We start from the raw sequence: 20,688 nt of genomic DNA, 5'->3' as shown, positions 1-20,688 counted from the left end.
CTTCTACTTCTGTTAGGTCCATACCATTTCTGTCCTTTATCGAGCCCATCTTTACATGAAATGTTCCTTTGGTATCTCTGATTTTCTTGAAGAGATCTCTAGTCTTTCCCATTCTGTTGTTTTCCTCTATTTCTTTGCATTGATCGCTGAAGAAGGCTTTCTTATCTCTTCTTCCTATTCTTTGGAACTCTGCATTCAGATGTTTATATCTTTCCTTTTCTCCTTTGCTTTTTGCTTCTCTTCTTTTCACAGCTATTTGTAAGGCCTCCCCAGACAGCCATTTTGCTTTTTAGCATTTCTTTTCCATGGGGATGGTCTTGATCCCTGTCTCCTGCACAATGTCACGAATCTCATTTCATTGTTCATCAGGCACTCTATCTATCAGATCTAGGCCCTTAAATCTATTTCTCACTTCCACTGTATAATCATAAGGGATTTGATTTAGGTCGTACCTGAATGGTCTAGTGGTTTTCCCTACTTTCTTCAATTTAAGTCTGAATTTGGCAATAAGGAGTTCATGGTCTGAGCCAAAGTCAGCTCCCGGTCTTGTTTTTGCTGACTGTATAGAGCTTCTCCACCTTTGGCTGCAAAGAATATAATCAATCTGATTTCGGTGTTGACCCTCTGGTGATGTCCATGTATAGAGTCTTTTCCTGTGTTGTTGGAAGAGGGTGTTTGCTATGACCAGTGCATTTTCTTGGCAAAACTCTATTAGTCTTTGCCCTGCTTCATTCCGTATTCCAAGGCCAAATTTGCCTGTTACTCCAGGTGTTTCTTGACTTCCTACTTTTGCATTCCAGTCCCCTATAATGAAAAGGACATCTTTTTTGGGTGTTAGTTCTAAAAGGTCTTGTAGGTCTTCATAGAACCGTTCAACTTCAGCTTCTTCAGCGTTACTGGTTGGGGCATAGACTTGCATTACTGTGATATTGAATGGTTTGCCTTGGAAATGAACAGAGATCATTCTGTTGTTTTTGAGATTGCATCCAAGTACTGCATTTCGGAGTCTTTTGTTGACCATGATGGCTACTCCATTTCTTCTGAGGGATTCCTGCCTGCAGTAGTAGATATAATGGTCATCTGAGTTAAATTCACCCATTCCAGTCCATTTCAGTTCGCTGATTCCTAGAATGTCGACATTCACTCTTGCCATCTCTTGTTTGACCACTTCCAATTTGCCTTGATTCGTGGATCTGACATTCCAGGTTCCTATGCAATATTGCTCTTTACAGCATCGGACCTTGCTTCTATCACCAGTCACATCCACAGCTGGGTATTGTTTTTGCTTTGGATCCATCCCTTTATTCTTTCTGGAGTTATTTCTCCACTGATCTCCAGTAGCATATTGGGCACCTACTGACCTGGGGAGTTCCACTTTCAGTATCCTATCATTTTGCCTTTTAATACTGTTCGTGGGGTTCTCAAGGCAAGAATACTGAAGTGGTTTGCCATTCCCTTCTCCAGTGGACCACATTCTGTCAGATCTCTCCACCATGACCGTCCCATCTCGGGTTGCCCCACGGGCATGGCTTAGTTTCATTGAGTTAGACAAGGCTGTGGTCCTAGTGTGATTAGATTGACTAGTTTTCTGTGAGTATGGTTTCACTGTGTTTGCCCTCTGATGCCCTCTTGCAACACCTACCATCTTACTTGGGTTTCTCTTACCTTGGGCATGGGGTATCTCTTCACGGCTGCTCCAGCACCGCCGCCCTTCCTGACCTTCAATGTGGGATAGCTCCTCTAGGCCCTCCTGCACCCACGCAGCCACTAAGACATACATACATCCAAATAGACACAAGAGAGCCTATAGTTTTGTTTTCCAAACTTAGTTATGAATACTAGTTGTAAAAAAATGGCTGGAACAAGATTTTAAAAGGCTTCATTCCCCCTTTTTTCCCCTTTTGGCTTCAGGAATTAGAGATGGTCTAGATAAGTGATACTGGAGAAGGCAATGGCACCCCACTCCAGTACTCTTGCCTGGAGAATCCCATGGATGGAGGAGCCTGGTGGGCTGCAGTCCACGGGGTCGCTAAGAGTCTGACATGACTGAGCGACTTCACTTTCACTTTTCACTTTCATGCATTGGAGAAGGAAATGGCAACCCACTCCAGTGTTCTCGCCTGGAGAATCCCATGGACGGAGGAGCCTGGTGGGCTGCAGTCCATGGGGTCGCACAGAGTCAGACACAACTGAAGCGACTTAGCAGCAGCAGCAGCAGCAAAGTGATCCAGATGTGCATACCTACCAAGTCGCTTCAGTCGTGTCCAACTCTTCGCGACCCCATGGACTATAAACCACCAGGCTCTTCTGTTCATGGGATTCTCCAGGCAAGAATACTGGAGTGGTTTGCCATTTCCTTCTCCAGGGGATCTTCCTGACATAGGGATCGAACCCGTGTCTCTATGTCTCCCGCATTGGCAGGCGGGTTCTTAACCACTAGCGCCACCTGGTGATCCAGACAGCTCTGTTCTAAAGGTATAGGAGTTATTTCCTCAGGGCCAAAATTCTTAAAGAGATATATTTTTTTTCTTCAAGCTTTCTCTGGAGTCTAAAGAATATTGTGACCACTTTGTCAAAAATCGTTTTTCTGTGACCATCGTTTTATAGCCAAAATTTAGACCAGATAGCGCTCAACTTGGCCCTGATAACAAGGGCAGATTGGTCCCAGGAGGGATTGTCCCTCTGGGGAAGTAGAAGTCTCAGTTTGATCAGCCCCAGTATGTTGATTACAGGAGGAAGTCCTGGACATAAGGGAACTTCAGTCCATTTTTCTATCCTGTGTCAATAAAGATCAATATTTTTAGGCCATTTTTCTTGTCATTGGAACATAGCTTTAGATTGGCCAGTTTTTTTTTTTTTTTTTTTCCCCAAGGGGTTCCCAGGTGGAGTGTGGAACCTTTGGGTGAGCAATTCCCATATTAATTCGAGCAGTTTGTACAGGTGTCTGTGTGGTCAAACCAAACCAACAAAACCAAACCGAACCAGAACTTCAGTCACACTCCAAATGAAACAAAAGGCGAAGAGATGCCCAGAAATCAAAAGCCAAGAGGCATAAATGCCAGACATGACTTCCCAGTTCCATTAGACCTGTGACCCGGCAGAGTCAGTGCCTGCAGCCTTTTTAAATTCTGAAACAGTTTAAAGCAATTTCTTGTTAATTTTCTGTGAAGAAGTTACTCTACCATTTCCTCTTTTAGAAGCTTCTAGAAGAATAGCATTGAAATATGTATAATATCATATATGAAATGAGTCGCTAGTCCAGATTCGATGCATGATACTGGATACTTGGGGCTGGTGCACTGGGATGACCCAGAGGTGTGGTATGGGGAGGGAGGAGGGAGGAGGGTTCAGCATGGGGAACACATGTATGCCTGTGGTGGATTCATTTCGATATATGGCAGAACCAATATAATATTATAAAGTTTAAAAATAAAATTAAAAAAAAAAGAAGCTTCTAGAAACCATTCAAAGGAAGCATGGCAGGCCTTTTCTAATTGTGCATGCAAAAGTATCAATTTTGGAATATGAAAAGAACCCCAGTTTGACCATTTTAGGTTGAGCTCTCTTCTAGTATAATTTCTCCAATTAACTAGGTAATTGCAAGTATGAGCTGCGCATGTACTGTACATGAATCTGGCTGGAGTGTTAGTCAGGCTGGCTTTCTGACACTCCTTTGTTTCTGTTTTTGAAACATTCTGTTTCCCATTTTAAGCTGGATTTGTCAGGGATAAAAATCACTAGTGAACTTGTGTAGTGGGCCTATGTGCTGCTCGTGAGCTTAACTCCTCTAGGAGTCACCCCAGAGTCGATTCAGCTCATCTTATGTGTCTTAGATTCTGCCTCCAGCAATCTAAGACCACTATGCCGTTCAGGTCGCTGAATGGCCAGTTCTTATGTGCGTTTAGTTAATGAGTGGGTTTCCCTACGGGCCCACTGCACGGTATGAGGACTAGGCCTCCACCACTCCCGCAAATTTCTCAGTCACCTGAGAGAACCAAAACCAGCCAGGGAGAGCCTTGTCCCTTTTCTTCAGAGCAAAGCTCTCATATATTTTCCTCACTTTTATCCTGACAAATTCTATAATGGCAGTCAAATTGAGGGAAAGTGTCGGATCAGCCTCTTACTTAACCACTTAGCCAAGACCATTCAGTCCTCCACAATGGGGCGACCGCAGCATCTTTCAGCCAAGCCCCAGGTATTCCTTGATTTATTTCACAATCAAGCCCCCCTCCCCAGTACCTTTCCACTGGGTGGGCAATTCCCCTGGCATCTTTCAGCCAGACTCCCACCCAGTATCTTTTGACTGGGTGGGAATTTCTTGGTATCTTCCAACCGAGCTCCATTCAGTGTCTAGACCATGAGTGGCTATGCCCTGGGTGTTTCACCCACCGCCCACCCCAGTGTCTTTCCTACCGGGAGCGGGCAGGTAACCTGTTCCACTGCCAAATAAAACTCAGAATCTCAATCAGTATTGGAGATTCGAGAACCAGGAGAAATTTACCCAAATTTGTCTGCACTCCTTGAGGAGGCGGATGGGTACAAGGGGCCACTGCTGGTACCCGGTTCCTCGTGGAGTCCAGTCGAAGTAAGGAAGTCCACTCTGGGTCCCTTCGTGGTCGCCATAACTGTTGCCTTAAAAAAAAAAAAAAAACGATGTACAACTTGAGAGTTGCAAGTTAAGTTTTATTTGGAGCAAAATGAGGACTGCAGCCTGGGAGGCAGCATCTCAAATAGCTCTGAGAGACTGCTCCAAAGCAGCAATATGGAAAGGTCAATATATAAGGTTTTGGTGAAGGAGGAGTTCAATCCCATGAAGCACTCATTTTACAAATGGTTTTTTGTTAGTCATGAGGATCTGATGTCACCATGAAGGGATTTAACGCTTCTCTAGTTATGAGGAGATGCAAGGATTGAGATCATAAAACCTGTTCCTAAAAACATCCAACTATCTAAAGGCCTGTCCCAGCAGATTCCCTGGAGAACAGAGTGCCTCCCTCCACCCTGAACTCCCTCAGGGGTTGTCGAAGTTTAACAGATGTAGCAGCATGAGGGTCAATCTCCATAGAGGCAGATGGCAAATGCCTTTGCTGTTCACTACTTGAGAGTGCCTTTGCTAAGTGCCAACTTGTAGCTGACAATGGGGTCACAGAGTTGAACACAGCTGAGAGAACAAGTGGAGGCCAAAGCACTTTGCTCAGAACCCCTCACTGGCCCCTCCTGACGAGGCTGCCCTTGTTGTGGCCCCTCTTTACACAGGATAAAACGGAGGTTCCCTTAGCACAGGTCCATGTGCTCAATGCACAGTGAGAGGCCAGTCACATGGAAATTTTGGAATGTGGAACAGGGAAAGTTTTATTGCAGGGCCATCCAAGGAAGCTGGTGGCTCAGGACCCACAAAAACTCCTGAACTCCCAGAGGGGTTTCTGCAAAGCGTTTTTCAGGTGAGGGGACGTTGGGCACAGATTATGGGATCAGCTCCTGCACAGTTCTCCTCGTGGCTGATGAGGTCACAGGGTGTTTGTCACAGGGATTAACATCATCCATCTTTTCCCACCAGTAGGTCTGGGGAGTAGACACTAATGGTCCTAAGTACTTAACATTTTCCATTAGGTTGGTGGGGCTTTTTCATTTGGAGAAGGACATGGCAACCCACTCCAGTATTCTTGCCTGGAGAATCCCAGGAACAGAGGAGACTGGAGGGCTATACGGTCTATGGGGTTACACAGAGTCGGAAAGGACTGAAGTGACAGCAGCAGCAGCAGCTTTTTCATTTGGAGCCTGTGCAGGCAGGGGACAGCCCAGGCTTTGGGTTTAGGTTTTGGTTTCAGTTTCCTCTATCCTTTTCCCGGAAAAAAACGGTGGGTTGCTGTCACCAGATTCTGGCCTTGGGCATTTCTGGGTTGGATGCTGGCCAGTAAGATCCTGTGAAAGGGGAATGGGGCTCCCTGGGACACACCATAGGGCATGGGCGTTTTCATCTGTAAAAAACACCTCAGGAATGTGTACTAGATACTATTATCTCCATACTTCATAAAGGAGCTAAAACAGAAGATATGGGGGAGGAGTCTGCCCTGGGAAGGCCGCTTAGAGTCCTGTTCAGTTACAGTTCAGAGGGTTTTTGTGGGGTCCCGGGGTGGTAAAGGCAGTTGCTGGCAGAAAGAGCAAGTTCCTGCCTGGAGCCAGGACAAGGGCCTGGGTGGCTGTTTGTTGCCTGGTGCGTCCCCTGGTGGCCATGTAGGACAACTGCAGTCTGAGTACTGTTTGAGGTCCAGCTCTTCTCCCCTCTTCCTGCAGGCTCTGGTTGGTCTTCTGACACCCTCCATGCCTCCTAATGGTCCGCTCGGCAGGGGACAGAGACGCTAAGTGAACCCCTCAAGGTCACCAGGAGATCCCTGAATTCTAAATCCAGTCGCCTCAGTCAGACACAACACCGCCCCAGTCACCACTCACGTCTCAGCCTTCATTTCTCCCAGTTGGGGACATGGCCCCCCAAAACGCCCTCTGCCTCTTCCGTTTTGTGGTACAGAACACAGAGCTGCCGTGCACCGGCCGCTCAGTAACTGCAATGGTCACCCTCAGAAACATGGAGGAGAAGGGCTAGGGCTTGACAGGGGGTGTCCCAGGGAGCCCCACTCCTCTCTCACAGGATCTCACTGGCCAGCATCCAACCCAGAAAGCCCCAAGGCCAGAATTTGGCAAAACCAACCCAACGTTTTTCCCCGGGGAAAGGAAATAGGAAACTGAAACCTAAACTGCAAGCCTGACTGCCTCCTGCCTGCACAGGCTCCTTTCGAGTACCGCCATCTCAGAGGATCCTCCTGGAGCTTCTCATTGGTCGGCACCACTATTATGCTAATCAGGGGGCAGTCTTAGCCTATAAAAGTTCCAGCAGTTCAGTCAGGATGGCACTACTTCTTCTATTCACTACAGACCAGTGCTAATGGACACCGAGGAGGACATGAGTGAGTTCGTGATGCCCATAGACAAAGAAAAGGACTCGAGTGAGTCAGCGCTGTGTGGCCGCAAGCTGCCGCTGTGGCTGGGGCTCCTGCTGCTCCTGGCGGCGGTGGGGCTGCTTGTGCCCATGATCTACTTCGCTGTCATTGCCAACAGCAAGGCCTGCGTGGATGGCCTCCAAGCACAGAAGGAGTGTCAGGAGGTCAACCAACACGTGCAGCGCCAGCTAACCCAAGCCCAGGAACTCTTAAACGAGAAGAAAGCCGAAGCTGCCACCTGCAAACAGGCTGTGGTAAGCCATTGCAGCCCCTCGAGAGGGCCCCGGACTTAGAGGTCTCTCCCAGGGTCTTTGTGGAGATCGAGATAGACCTTGAAACTGTGTCCTTTTTGCCACCACCGGGGTTTGGGAACCTCCAAACTCTCTCTGGGATGCTGGGGTACGTTGAGGGGGAGCCTTAAAACTCCCAATTATGTGCGTCAGTATCCCTTTAGGATATGAAGGATCTCTAAACTCTGGCGCTTGAATGGGGGGATCTAGAAACGCCCCTTGGGCAATCTCGGGGAACAGAAATCCCCTCTAGGGGCTGGGAACAGGACCTACCCAGCTCTTTCCACAGAATACTGAGAACCTTTGAAATTTTCACTTCTGTTCTAATATGGAGACGTTGAAACTCTGTGGACCTCTAACTTGGGCTTTGAAATAATCACTCCCACTTCCGACCCCCAGCCCCTTGTTTCTGGTTATAGAAGGAACTCTTAATCTTATTGGGCTATAGGGCATCTAGAAAATTCTCCTAGAGTCTGGGCATGGGGAACCTCCACATTCTCTTCTGGGGGCCTTCAAACTCCCATTTTGAGGATCACACTCTTACGGGTGTCCCGGGGAAGGTGGGAGGTTGTGCCCATTCTTCAAGGTAGAAGACTGAGGGGCCAGGGGAGGGTTGGATGGGAAATGAAGAGTGTGTGCATCTGAGCCTCTGTTCCCAGGGCTCAGGGAGGGCCAGAACCCAGGCACAGGAGTCCAAGTTCTGACTCTCCCCTCTGACCCAGGTGACCCTGAGGGACTCTCTGAAGACGGAGCAGGCACGAGTGGAGGAGCTTCAGGGTGAGAAAAGCAAATGACCAGGGTTCCTCACAGTGGGCTAGGGGGGTAGCGACAGGTCAGGTGTTGAAAGGGAGTCCGGAGGGAGGGTCCCAGGGTTGTGATCAGGCAAGAGGAAGGGGGGCCAGATTCCATTTCGGGTGGGGGAGCCCAGAGCCGGGTTTCCCAGCTGGTAATGAATGAACACCGCGCGAAGTCACGTGATGTCCCGGCTGGGTGTCAGGTGGCTTAGCGAGATCACTGTGTCCACGAGGCCTCTGAATCTGTACCCTATCCCTCAAACAGGATAGTTGGCGACCTTGAACCAACAACTGCATGACCTTTCGGAGAAATTAAGGTGCGAGACCACGCCCCGGCCACGCCCCTTTCACTCCACCCCCAGACTCCCGAGTCCCTTCGGCTCAGAAAAACCCTATGCTCAGGGGGACTAAGTTTAAGTCCCAGCCTCGTCCCAACTGTCACACATCCCTGGGGTGGCCACTGCTCACTCTCCTCCCCAGCGACTTGGGGGAGGAGTGGAGATTCTTAAAGGCAAAGCGCAGATCCCCTGGACCCCTGGGGTCCGCAGCCTGAGTTCCCCGATTTCTATTCCAGAAGAAAGAGTGAGGCTTCCGCAGAGGATTACCCCTCTAGATTCTCCGTCCTGTTCTTCCCCGCGTTTCTTGCGGGTGTGGTGATGACCGCGGGTGTGCTCATCACCTGCAAGTGTCTGAAGAAATGAGGTCCCAGAAAGCCGGCCGGTACGAAGGGGGTGTCTCGAGGGAGAAGAAAGCTCGGAGGGGCGGGGAGCTGGGCCTGGGTCAAGGTCTTGGGTGGTGGCCTGCCTGCGGGGCAGGGGGCTGGGCACCGGGGAGTGGAATCTGGAGACCGAGGGAGGGCTCAGTGAGTTGGGAGGGGCCTTAGAGTCTGGTGGGGCTGGGAACGGAGCCTGATCCGTCTGCCTCTGACTCCCTATTCTGATGTCTTTTAGGCCACAACCAGGACTGGGCCAACTCCAGCTCGGATTCCCGGTTTGAGGCTTCCGGACCTGGCCAGTCCCGACACGACCACATGGCAACAAAGTTGTAGGGAAGATGGGATAGCCTAAGGGGCCCAAGACAGGGCAGTCCTGAAAGGATGCCTTGAGAGTGGAAAAGTAGCAGAGCTGGCCCAGGGCCGCCTAGAGCTAGGGATGGCACGAGAGTCGGGTTGTGGCACCTCCATCTTGCTGACACTGCTCTGAGAAAGTCACTTTCCTCTTGGGTCTTTGGACTCGAAATGGAAACATCCCTTTTGGGGGCAAAACTGGACTCTCGAGTGTTTGGAGCGTTACTGGGTGACCTCCCAAAGCATCTGTGGCCTGCCCTGCAGACAAAGGTGGACATCCACTGACATCCACAACCAGCCTTCTGTGCTCTAGAATGTTCCTCAAGATCTCTGTGCTCTAGAATGTTCCTCAAGATCTCGGGGGTTCCAGCAGGCACCATCCCCCTGCATCCCCAGCCCTCTTCTCTGCTGGCAGCCTCTAAAGGACCCTGGTCAGAGCTCCCTGCCTGCAGCTTTCTTCTCTCATCTCCTGGCTGCTCTCATCTCATTACCATTGCATCTTCTGATGACAACGGTTCCACGAGGAAACCGACGCTGAGACGAGGGACACTTTGTCCTGGCTCCCAATCCCTTCCGGCAGAAAGTGCAGGGCTGGGACTCACACTTGGATGAGCAGACTTGGGACAGATCTGTGTCACCTTGTCCTGCCACCTCCATCCCCCAAGCTCCTATTCATCCCACAGTACCCAGCTCTGGGAGCCCCTCCCCAGAGACTTCTCTGCTTCTCAAAATGAAGTCCTCGAAGAGTTCTCTGATGACTTGGTGGTTAGCATTCCAGGCTCCCGTGGCCTGGGTTCAGTCCCTGGTCTAGGAACTAATATCCCATAAGCTGGGAGACATGACCAGTAAAAAGGAAAGAACGCTCTCCCTGTGTGTGCCCCCTGCTCCTAAAATGGTGTTTGATGGTGGCTTTTGTTAACTGAGCCCCTTATAAGCGTATGGTTTCTACATGACTACAAAGAATGTTCCCGAATGCTTTAGTGGAATGAAGCTTGTGAAAAATAACAAAGAGCCAAAGTGGAAACTGTTTGAGTGACAAAATAAATATCATCACGTGTAAAATAAATATCCATGAATTCGCAGGAATATAAATACATGACTGACTAAAACAATAAATGAAAGAGAGGAGAAAAATCTCCCAGGCCGAAGAATATCAAATGACATTCACAAATATCTCACCCTCAAGAGGATGATGTGTGGGTCCCATGGCTTTGGTGTGGGCTATAAATGGTCACCTCTTTCCAGAAGGCACAGGTGGAAGAGAGGAAGGAGGTAGCTTTCTGGTGGAGACGCCTGACGGACACCACCTCAGCCAGGGCACCACGATCAACATCACAGGGTAAGTCAGGCTGATAGCCCGTGTCCTGGGCACATGAGTGTCATGAGAACAGCACGTGCCCTCTCCGGTCCTTCTCGCCAAAGGCCAGTCCAACCATGAGAACAACCCCAGACCAATCCCACCCGAGGACCACCCTACAGAACACCTGACTCTCCACTCTCAAGGTCATCACGACCAGGAAAGCCTGAGACTCTGCCTGACCCAAGGGAGCCTACAGAAGCATCAGGACTCAGTGTCCTGTGAGGATCCGGGGGCAGAAAAAGGACATTAGGGGAAACTGAGGAGATGGGAATAATGCGTGGATTTCAGTTAATCCTGTTACTGGTCAGCACTGGTTCCTACATTGCAACACGTGCACCTTAGAGATGAAAGGTGACCAAGGTGGTGGAAATGGAAACGGAGTCTATGGAATGTTTCTGGACTGTCTTTGCTGGATTTGTGCAAACCAAAATAAAGTGAGTCTTGAAAAAATAACAAAGCTTGGGACTTCCCTGGTGGTCTGGTGGTTAAGGCACCTCACTTAAACTGCAGGGGACATGGGTGAGATCTGTTGTCAGGGAACTAAGATCCCACATTCTGCAAGTCACAGCCAAAAAACAGAAGGAAAAAAAGATAGATTAGGACTTTCCTAGTGATCCGGTGGGTGAGACTCCACTCTCCCAATGCAGGGGGGCCTGATTTGGCCCTGATCAGGAAACTAGATCTCACAGGCAACAAGTAAGATTCCATGTGTCCAGGCAAAGATTCAGCCTGCCACGAATAAGACCTGGCACAGACAATTATATATATACATATGTTTTTTAAAGCATAAATTCAGAAGAATATGAGTTACTTTTTCCAATCAAAATCTTGGAAAACTCACAAACTTCCTGTTTTCAGGGCTGAGACTAGAATGAGGTGAATACAGCACTGGTTTGGTTGCAAAATGTGGGGGGGGGGGGCACAAAAGTTCTCTTATGTTCATCCCCATTTTACAGCTATGGAAACTAAGGCTAGGATGAAATCACTTGCCCAGGGCTGGCAGGGAGGCAGGGCTGAGCACATGCAACCTTGACCCCTATCTCAAATCATGGTCCTAAGCTGACCCTAAAGTTCAAAATTCAGCCCAGTGGAGCTCAGATACCAGCTTTGCCAAGGGCCCTGTCTTTGCACCTGGAGTCCTAGCCTGGGAGGGAGGCCCTCCTCAGGCCCTCCTCTGCGTGTCCCTCCTCTGGGGACACAGAGGCTCAATGTCAGTCTCTACAGCAAGTCCATCCCTGGGTCATTTGGCTGCTGAGTGGCTTTAATGGAGTTGGGGTGGGGGTGGGGTGAGGAAATTGTCATTGTTCAGTTACTCAGTGGTGTCCCTGGCTTTGCAGCCCCATGGACTGCAGCTTGCCAGGCTCCTCTGTCTTCCACTCTCCTCCAGAGTTTGCTCAAATGAGTTGGTGATGCTATCGAACCAACTCATCCTCAGCTGCCACCTTCTCCTCTTGCCTTCAGTATTTCTCAGCATCAGGGTCTTTTCCAATGAGTTGGCTCTTCCAATCAGGTGGCCAAAATATTGGAGCTTCAGCATCAGTCCTTCCAATGAATACTTAGGGTTGCTTTCCTTTAGGATTGACTGGTTTGATCTCCTTGCTGTTCAAGGATCTCTCAAGAGTCTTCTCCAGCACTTCAGTTGGAAAGCATTGATTCTTCAGTGCTCAACCTTCTTTATGGTCAAACTCTCCCATCCATACATGACTATTGAAAAGACCATAACTGTAAATATATGGAATTCTGTTGGAAACGTGATGTGTCTGCTTCTTAATATCCTGTCTAGGTTTGTCAGAGCTTTTCTTTCAAGGAGCAAATGTCTTTTAATTTCATGGCTGTAGTACCCATGCTCAGTGATTTTGGAAACCAAGAAAATAAAATCTGTCACAGTTTCTGCTTTTTCTGATTTTATTTTCCATGAAGTGATGGGACCAGATGCCTTGACCGTAGTTTGTTGCTTGTTGTATTTCAAGCCAGGTTTTTCATTCTCCTCTTTCACTTCATCAAGAGGCTCTTTAGTTCATCTCCCCTTTCTGCATTAGAGTAGTGTCTTCTGCATGTCTGAAGCTGTTGATATTTCTCCTGGAAGTCTTGATTCCTGCTTGTCGTTCATCCAGGCCAGCCTTTCACATGTTGTACTCTGCATAAAGTTAAACACGCAGCGTGACAGTATAAAGCCATGTCTCACTCCTTTCTCAATTTTGAGCCAGTCAGGGTTCCAGGTCCAATTCTAAGTTTGCTTTGTGACCCGTATATGGGTTTCTCAGGAGACAGATAACATGGTCGGGCACTCTCATCTCTTTCAGAATTTTCCACAGTTTGTTGTGATCCACACAGTCAAAGCCTTTAGCACAGTCAATGAAGCAAAAGTAAATTTTTTCTGGAACTCCGTTGCTTTCTCCACAATCCAAAGAATGTTGGCAATTTGACCTCTGGTTCCTCTGCCTTTTTGAAACCCACCTCAGACAATGGATGTTCTTGGTTCCTGTACTGCTAAAGCCTAGCCTGAAGGACTTTGAGCAAACCTTGCTAGCTTGTGAAATGAGCACAATTGTATGGTAGTTGGAACATTCTTTGGCATTGCCTTCCTTGAGATTGGAATGAAAACTGACCTCTTCTGGATCTGAGTTTTACAAATCTGCTGACATATTGAGAGCAGCACTTTAACAGCATCATCTTTTAGGATTTGAAACAGCTCAGCTGGAACTCCATCACCTCCACTAGCTTTGTTTATAGCAATGCTTCCTAAGGCCCACTTAACTTCACACTCCAGGATGTTCAGCTCTAGGTGAGTGACCGTAGCATTATGGTTATCTAGGTCACAAAGACCTTTCCTCTATAGTTGTTCTGTGTATTCTTGCCACCTTTTCTTAATTATTTCTGTTTCTCTTAGCTCCTTACTGTATCTGTCCTTATTGTGCTCGTCTTCTCATGAAATGTTCCCAGGATACCTCCAATTTTTTAGAAGAACTCTCTAGTCTTTCCCACTCTACTGTTTTTCTCTATTTCTTTGCATTGTTCCTTGAAAAAGGCCTTCTTATGTCTCCTTGCTGTTCTCTGAAACTCTGCCTTGAGTCGGGTTTCTCTCCCTTCTCCCTTGCCTTTCACTTTTCTTCTTTCCTCAACTGTTTGTGAGGCTTCCTCAGACAACCCTGGTGGCTCAGACAGTAAAAATCCGCCTGCAATGCAGGAGACCTGGGTTCAATCCCTGGGTTGTAAAGATCCCCTGGAGGAGGGCATGGCAACCCACTCCGGTATTCTTGCCCGGAGAATCCCCATGGACAGAGCTGCCTGGTGGGCTAGAGTCCATGGGGTGGCAAAGAGTCGGACACGCCTGAGTCACTAAGCACAGACAGCCACTTTGCCTTCAGGTATGTGTTTGGCTTCGGAACAGCTTTGGTCCCTGACCCCTGTATGGTGTTATAAACCTCCCTCCATAGTTCTTCAGGCGCTCTGTCTACCAGATCTAACCCTGTGAGTCTATTTGTCACCTCCACTGTAAGGCTTTGGATTTAGGTCATACCTGAATGGCCTAGTGGTTTTCCACTACTTCCTTTAATTTAAGCCTGAATTTGGCAAGAAGGAGTCATGATCTGAGCCACAGTCAGCTCCAGGTCTTATTTTTGCTCACTGTATAGAGCTTCTCCATCTCTGGGGGCAAAGAACATAATCTGATTTCAGATAGACTATCTGGTGATGTCCGCGTGTAGAGTCATCTCTTGAGTTGTTGGAAGCGGGTCTTTGCTGTGAGCCTCGTAACTAGGCAGAGGGGTGTCATCCTGAACACCAGGATCCCTGGCTTTGGCCCCACGTACCATCTGATCCAGCTGACTGCAAACCCTGCAAATGGCTGAGCCTACAGAACCTGGGTAGTGGTCGGGCTGTGGTGAAAGAAGCCAGTGGACAAGTGCACAGCTGCCTCCAGAAGTCACTTCCTGCAACAGGAAGTGTGTAATCAGGCCATTGATCATTTGGAAGGGAGATCAGTGCAGCCTGAGTTCCCTGGAATGCCACTCCAGCGTCCCACCCCCTTTGGAGGGCTCTCCCTAGACACCTCCTGCCCAGGTCCTTTGGGTTCTGAGTGTCCCAAATGGATCTGATCTGCTTTCCTCAAAATGTACTCCTCACTCCTGGGCCTGATTTCCACATTTGCCCTCAGTCCATCTGCCCTGAGTCACACGCCCAGCCACACAGGCACTGAGTGCCCACTGGATGCAGAGCGCTTCACTCAGAAGTCCACATTGGCCTCTCCTGACGAAGCCGCTCCTGTGATGGCCCCACGTTACAGACGAGGAAACTGAGCTTCCGTGAACTGAAGTCCGTGACCCTGGCACACAGTGAGGACAGACAGACAGAAATTGTGGGGTTTGCAGCAGAGGAAGCTTCATTGCAGGGCCCCGCAAGGAGGCCGGTCGCTTATACCCCCAGTGAATCCTGACCCCTCCAGAGGTCTCTGAAAAGCATTTTCAAGGCCCAGGGGAGGGGCCAGTGGGCCCAGGGTATGGGACGATTCTCTGAGTGACAGATAGTGAGGTCACAGGGGTTAACATTATCAATCTTTTTTCCACCAGTAGGTCTGGGGGCTACATGTCCTGATCCTCATGTGGTTAACATCTTCCATTTGGTGTGTGTGGCTTGGGTAGGAGGAAGGGGGGTGGCATTTTCACACTTGTGAAAACAACTCAGGGACGTGTGTTAGATACTATTATCTCCATACTTCATAAAGGAGCTAAAACAGAAGATATGGGGGAGGAGTCTGCCCTGGGAAGGCCACTTAGGGTAATGTTCGGTTACAGTTCAGAGGGCCTTTTTGGAGTCCCGGTGTGGTAGAGGCAGATGCTGGCAGAAACAGCAAGTTCCTGTTACGGAGCCAGGACAAGGGCCTGGTGGTTGTTTGTTGCCTGGTGCGTCCCCTGGTGGCCATGTAGGACAACTGCAGTCTGAGTAGTATTTGAGGTCCTGTGCTTCTCTCCTCTCCCTGCAGGCTCTGGTCGGTCCTCTGACACCCTCCATGCCTCCTGATGGTCCACTTGGCAGGGGACAGAGACGCTAATTGAACTCCTCAAGGTCACCAGGAGATTCCTGAATTCGAAACCCAGTCTCCTAAGTCAGACACAACGCCGCCCCAGTCACCACTCGTCTCAGCCTTCATTTCTCCCAGTTGGGGACTTGGCCCCCCTAAAAAGCCCTCTGCCTCTTCCGTTTGTGTTACAGACGAACACAGAGCTGGCGTGCACCGGCTGCTCAGTAACTGCAATGGTCACCCTCAGAAACATGTAGGAGAAGGGCTAGGACATGACATGGGGTGTCCCAGGAGCCCCACTCCCCTCTCTCAGGATCTCACTGGCCAGCATCCAACCCAGAAAGCCTCATGGCCAGAAATTGGCAAGAGCAACTCAGCCTTTTTTCTCGGGAAAAGGAAACTGAAACCGAAACCTAAACGGAATGCCTGGGCTGTCCCCTGGCTGCACAGGCTCCACTGGAGTGTTGCCAAGTCACTCCAGTCCTTCTGGAGCTTGTCATTGGTCGGCACCGCTATTATGCTAATGAGGGGGCAGTCTTAGCCTATAAAGGTTCCAGCAGTTCAGTCAGGATGGCACTACTTCTTCTATTCACTACAGACCAGTGCCCATGGACACCGAGGAGGACATGAGTGAGTTCGTGATGCCCATAGACAAAGAAAAGGACTCGAGTGAGTCAGCGCTGTGTGGCCGCAAACTGCCGCTGTGGCTGGGGCTCCTGCTGCTCCTGGCGGCGGTAAGTCTGCTTGGGACCCTGATCTACTTCGCTGTCATTGCCAACAGCAAGGCCTGCGTGGATGGCCTCCAAGCACAGAAGGAATGTCAGGAGGTCAACCAACACGTGCAGCGCCAGCTAACCCAAGCCCAGGAACTCTTACACAAGAAGGAAGCTGAAGCTGCCACCTGCAAACAGGCTGTGGTAAGCCATTGCAGCCCCTCGAGAGGGCCCCGGACTTGGAGGTCTCTCCCGGGGTCTTTGTGGAGATCGAGATAGACCTTGAAACTGTGTCCTTTTTGCCACCACCAGGGTTTGGGAACCTCCAAACTCTCTCTGGGATGCTGGGGTATGTTGAGGGGGAGCCTTAAAACTCCCAATTATGTGCGTCAGTATCCCTTTAGGATATGAAGGATCTCTAAACTCTGGCGCTTGAATGGGGGGATCTAGAAACGCCCCTTGGGCAATCTCGGGGAGCAGAAATCCCCTCTAGGGGCTGGGAACAGGACCTAGCCAGCTCTTTCCACTGCATCCTGAGAGCCTTTGAAATTTTCACTTCTGTTCTAACATGGAGGACCTTGAAACTCTGTGGACCTCTAACTTGGGCTTTGAAATAATCACTCCCACTTCCGACCCCCAGCCCCTTGTTTCTGGTTATAGAAGGAACTCTTAATCTTATTGGGCTATAGCCCAGGGCATCTAGAAAATTCTCCTAGAGTCTGGGCATGGGGAACCTCCACATTCTCTTCTGGGGGGCCTTCAAACTCACATTTTGAGGATCACACTCTTACGGGTGTCCTGGGGAAGGTGGGAGGTTGTGCCCATTCTTCAAGGTAGAAGACTGAGGGGCCGGGGGGTGGGGTGGGGAATGGGAAATGAAGGGTGTGTGCATCTGAGCGCCTCTGATCCCAGGGCTCAGGGAGGGGCCAGAACCCAGGCACAGGAGTCCAGGTTCTGACTCTCCCCTCTGACCCAGGTGACCCTGAGGGACTCTCTGAAGAAGGAGCAGGCACGAGTGGAGGAGCTTCAGGGTGAGAAAAGCAAATGACCAGGGTTCCTCACAGTGGGCTAGGGGGGTAGCGACAGGTCAGGTGTTGAAAGGGAGTCCGGAGGGAGGGTCCCAGGGTTGTGATCAGGCAAGAGGAAGGGGGGCCAGATTCCATTTCGGGTGGGGGAGCCCAGAGCCGGGTTTCCCAGCTGGGGATGAATGAACACCGCGCTAAGTCACGTGATGTCCCGGCTGGGTGTCAGGTGGCTTAGCGAGATCACTGTGTCCACGAGGCCCCTGAATCTGTACCCCATTCCTCAAACAGGAGAATTGGCGAGTTTGAACCAACAACTGCAAGACGCTCTGACGAAGGAAAGGTGCGAGACCACGCCCCGGCCACGCCCCTTTCACTCCACCCCCCCAGACTCCCGAGTCCCTTCGGCTCCGGAAAAACCCCGACGCTCAGGGAACTAAGTTTAAGTCCCAACCGGGTCCCATCTGCCACACAACCCTGGGGTGGCCGCTGCTCACTCTCCTGCCCAGCGGCTTGGTGGGGGAGGAGTGTAGATTCTTAAGGGCAGAGCGCAGATCCCCTGGAGCCCAGGGGGCCGCAGCCTGAGTTCCCCGATTTCTATTCCAGAAGAAAGAGTGAGGCCTCAGCGGAGGACAACGGTTCAGTGTGGTTTTTCATGTTACATATGTGTACGCTCATCATCTGCAAGTGTCTGAAGATATGAGGTCCCAGAAAGCCGGCCGGTAAGAAGGGGGTGTCTCGAGGGAGAAGAAAGCTCGGAGGGGCGGGGAGCTGGGTCTGGGTCAGGGTCTGGGGAGGTGGCCTGCCTGCGGGGCAGGGGGCTGGGCACCGGGGAGTGGAATCTGGAGACCGAGGGAGGGCTCAGTGAGTTGGGAGGGGCCCTAGAGTCTGGTGGGGCTGGGGACGGAGCCCGGGATCCGTCTGCCTCTGACTCCCTATTCTGATATCTTTTAGGCCACAACCAGGACTGGGCCGACTCCAGCTCAGATTCCCGGTTTGAGGCTTCCGGACCTGGCCAGTCCCGACACGACCACATGGCAACAAAGTTGTAGGGAGGATGGGGTAGCCTAAGGGGCCCAAGACAGGGCAGTCCTGAAAGGATGCCTTGAGAGTGGGAAAGTAGCAGAGCTGGCCCAGGGCCGCCTAGAGCTAGGGATGGCACGCGAGTCAGGTTGTGGCACCTCCATCTTGCTGACACTGCTCTGAGAAAGTCACTTTCCTCTTGGGTCTTTGGACTCGAAATGGAAACATCCCTTTTGGGGGCAAAACTGGACTCTCGAGTGTTTGGAGCGTTACTGGGTGACCTCCCAAAGCATCTGTGGCCTGCCCTGCAGACAAAGGTGGACATCCACTGACGTCCACAACCAGCCTTCCGTGCTCTAGAATGTTCCTCAAGATCTCGGGGGTTCCAGCAGGCACCATCCCCCTGCATCCCCAGCCCTCTTCTCTGCTGGCAGCCTCTAAAGGACCCTGGTCAGAGCTCCCTGCCTGCAGCTTTCTTCTCTCATCTCCTGGCTGCTCTCATCTCATTACCATTGCATCTTCTGATGACAGCGGTTCCACGAGGAAACCGACGCTGAGACGAGGGACACTTTGTCCTGGCTCCCAATCCCTTCCGGCAGAAAGTGCAGGGCTGGGACTCACACTTGGATGAGCAGACTTGGGACAGATCTGTGTCACCTTGTCCTGCCACCTCCATCCCCCAAGCTCCTATTCATCCCACAGTACCCAGCTCTGGGAGCCCCTCCCCAGAGACTTCTCTGCTTCTCAAAATGAAGTCCTCGAAGAGTTCTCTGATGACTTGGTGGTTAGGATTCCAGGCTCCCGTGGCCTGGGTTCAGTCCCTGGTCTAGGAACTAATATCCCATAAGCTGGGAGACATGACCAGTAAAAAGGAAAGAACGCTCTCCCTGTGTGTGCCCCCTGCTCCTAAAATGGTGTTTGATGGTGGCTTTTGTTAACTGAGCCCCTTATAAGCGTATGGTTTCTACATGACTACAAAGAATGTTCCCGAATGCTTTAGTGGAATGAAGCTTGTGAAAAATAACAAAGAGCCAAAGTGGAAACTGTTTGAGTGACAAAATAAATATCATCACGTGTAAAATAAATATCCATGAATTCGCAGGAATATAAATACATGACTGACTAAAACAATAAATGAAAGAGAGGAGAAAAATCTCCCAGGCCGAAGAATATCAAATAACATACACAAATATCTCACCCTCAAGAGGATGATGTGCGGGTCCCATGGCTTTGGTGTGGGCTATAAATGGTCACCTCTTTCCAGAAGGCACAGGTGGAAGAGAGGAAGGAGGTAGCTTTCTGGTGGAGACGCCTGACGGACACCACCTCAGCCAGGGCACCACGATCAACATCACAGGGTAAGTCAGGCTGATAGCCCGTGTCTTGGACGCATGAGTGTCATGAGAACGGCACGTGCCCTCTCCAGTCCTTCTCACCAAAGGCCAGTCCAACCATGAGAACAACCCCAGACCAATCCCACCTGAGGACCACCCTACAGAACACCTGACTCTCCACTCTCAAGGTCATTATGACCAGGAAAGCCTGAGACTCTGCCTGACCCAAGGGAGCCTACAGAAGCATCAGGACTCAGTGTCCTGTGAGGATCCGGGGGCAGAAAAAGGACATTAGGGGAAACTGAGGAGATGGGAATAATGCGTGGATTTCAGTTAATCCTGTTACTGGTCAGCACTGGTTCCTACATTGCAACACGTGCACCTTAGAGATGAAAGGTGACCAAGGTGGTGGAAATGGAAACGGAGTCTATGGAATGTTTCTGGACTGTCTTTGCTGGATTTGTGCAAACCAAAATAAAGTGAGTCTTGAAAAAATAACAAAGCTTGGGACTTCCCTGGTGGTCTGGTGGTTAAGGCACCTCACTTAAACTGCAGGGGACATGGGTGAGATCTGTTGTCAGGGAACTAAGATCCCACATTCTGCAAGTCACAGCCAAAAAACAGAAGGAAAAAAAGATAGATTAGGACTTTCCTAGTGATCCGGTGGGTGAGACTCCACTCTCCCAATGCAGGGGGGCCTGATTTGGCCCTGATCAGGAAACTAGATCTCACAGTCTTTGCACCTGGAGTCCTAGCCTGGCAACAAATAAGATTCCATGTGTCGCAACAAAGATTCAGCCTGCCACGAATAAGACCTGGCACAGACACTATATATACACCTATATTTTTTAAAGCATAAATTCAGAAGACTATGCATTACTTTTTCCAATTGAAATCTTAGAGGGAAAACTCACAAACTTCCTTTTTCCAGGGCTGAGACTAGAATGAGGTTAGTACAGCACTGGCTTTGGTTTCAAAACGTGGTGGGGGGGGAGGAGCACAAAAGTTCTATTATGTTCATCCCCATTTTACAGCTATGGAAACTAAGGCTAGGATGAAATCACTTGCCCA

General features: G+C 50.0%; 1 protein-coding gene and 1 pseudogene across 2 annotated transcripts; both read left to right on the top strand.

Moving 5' to 3' along the window:
• Positions 1-6,646: 6,646 nt before the first annotated feature.
• Positions 6,647-9,420, top strand: LOC113896116 (annotated as a pseudogene).
• Positions 9,421-15,905: 6,485 nt separating this feature from the next.
• On the top strand, positions 15,906-20,115 carry LOC113896117 (bone marrow stromal antigen 2-like). 2 transcript variants are annotated; one of them, XM_027548197.1, is made up of 5 exons: positions 15,906-16,442; positions 17,215-17,269; positions 17,552-17,603; positions 17,867-17,982; positions 19,548-20,115. In XM_027548197.1, exons 1-4 carry the CDS (start codon positions 16,134-16,136, stop codon positions 17,961-17,963), a joined length of 513 nt encoding a protein of 170 aa, XP_027403998.1. In that variant the 5' UTR covers positions 15,906-16,133; the 3' UTR covers positions 17,964-17,982; positions 19,548-20,115. The 2 variants fall into 2 exon arrangements, with proteins under 2 accessions (XP_027403998.1, XP_027403997.1); XM_027548196.1 differs by having other exon boundaries at positions 15,911-16,442; positions 18,215-20,115.
• Positions 20,116-20,688: the final 573 nt, after the last annotated feature.

This window comes from Bos indicus x Bos taurus, chromosome 7 (assembly GCF_003369695.1).
Source record: "Bos indicus x Bos taurus breed Angus x Brahman F1 hybrid chromosome 7, Bos_hybrid_MaternalHap_v2.0, whole genome shotgun sequence".
NCBI lineage: Eukaryota > Metazoa > Chordata > Mammalia > Artiodactyla > Bovidae > Bos > Bos indicus x Bos taurus.
Note: the sequence above shows the minus strand (reverse complement) of the source record. Positions and strands in the feature narration are given on the sequence as shown.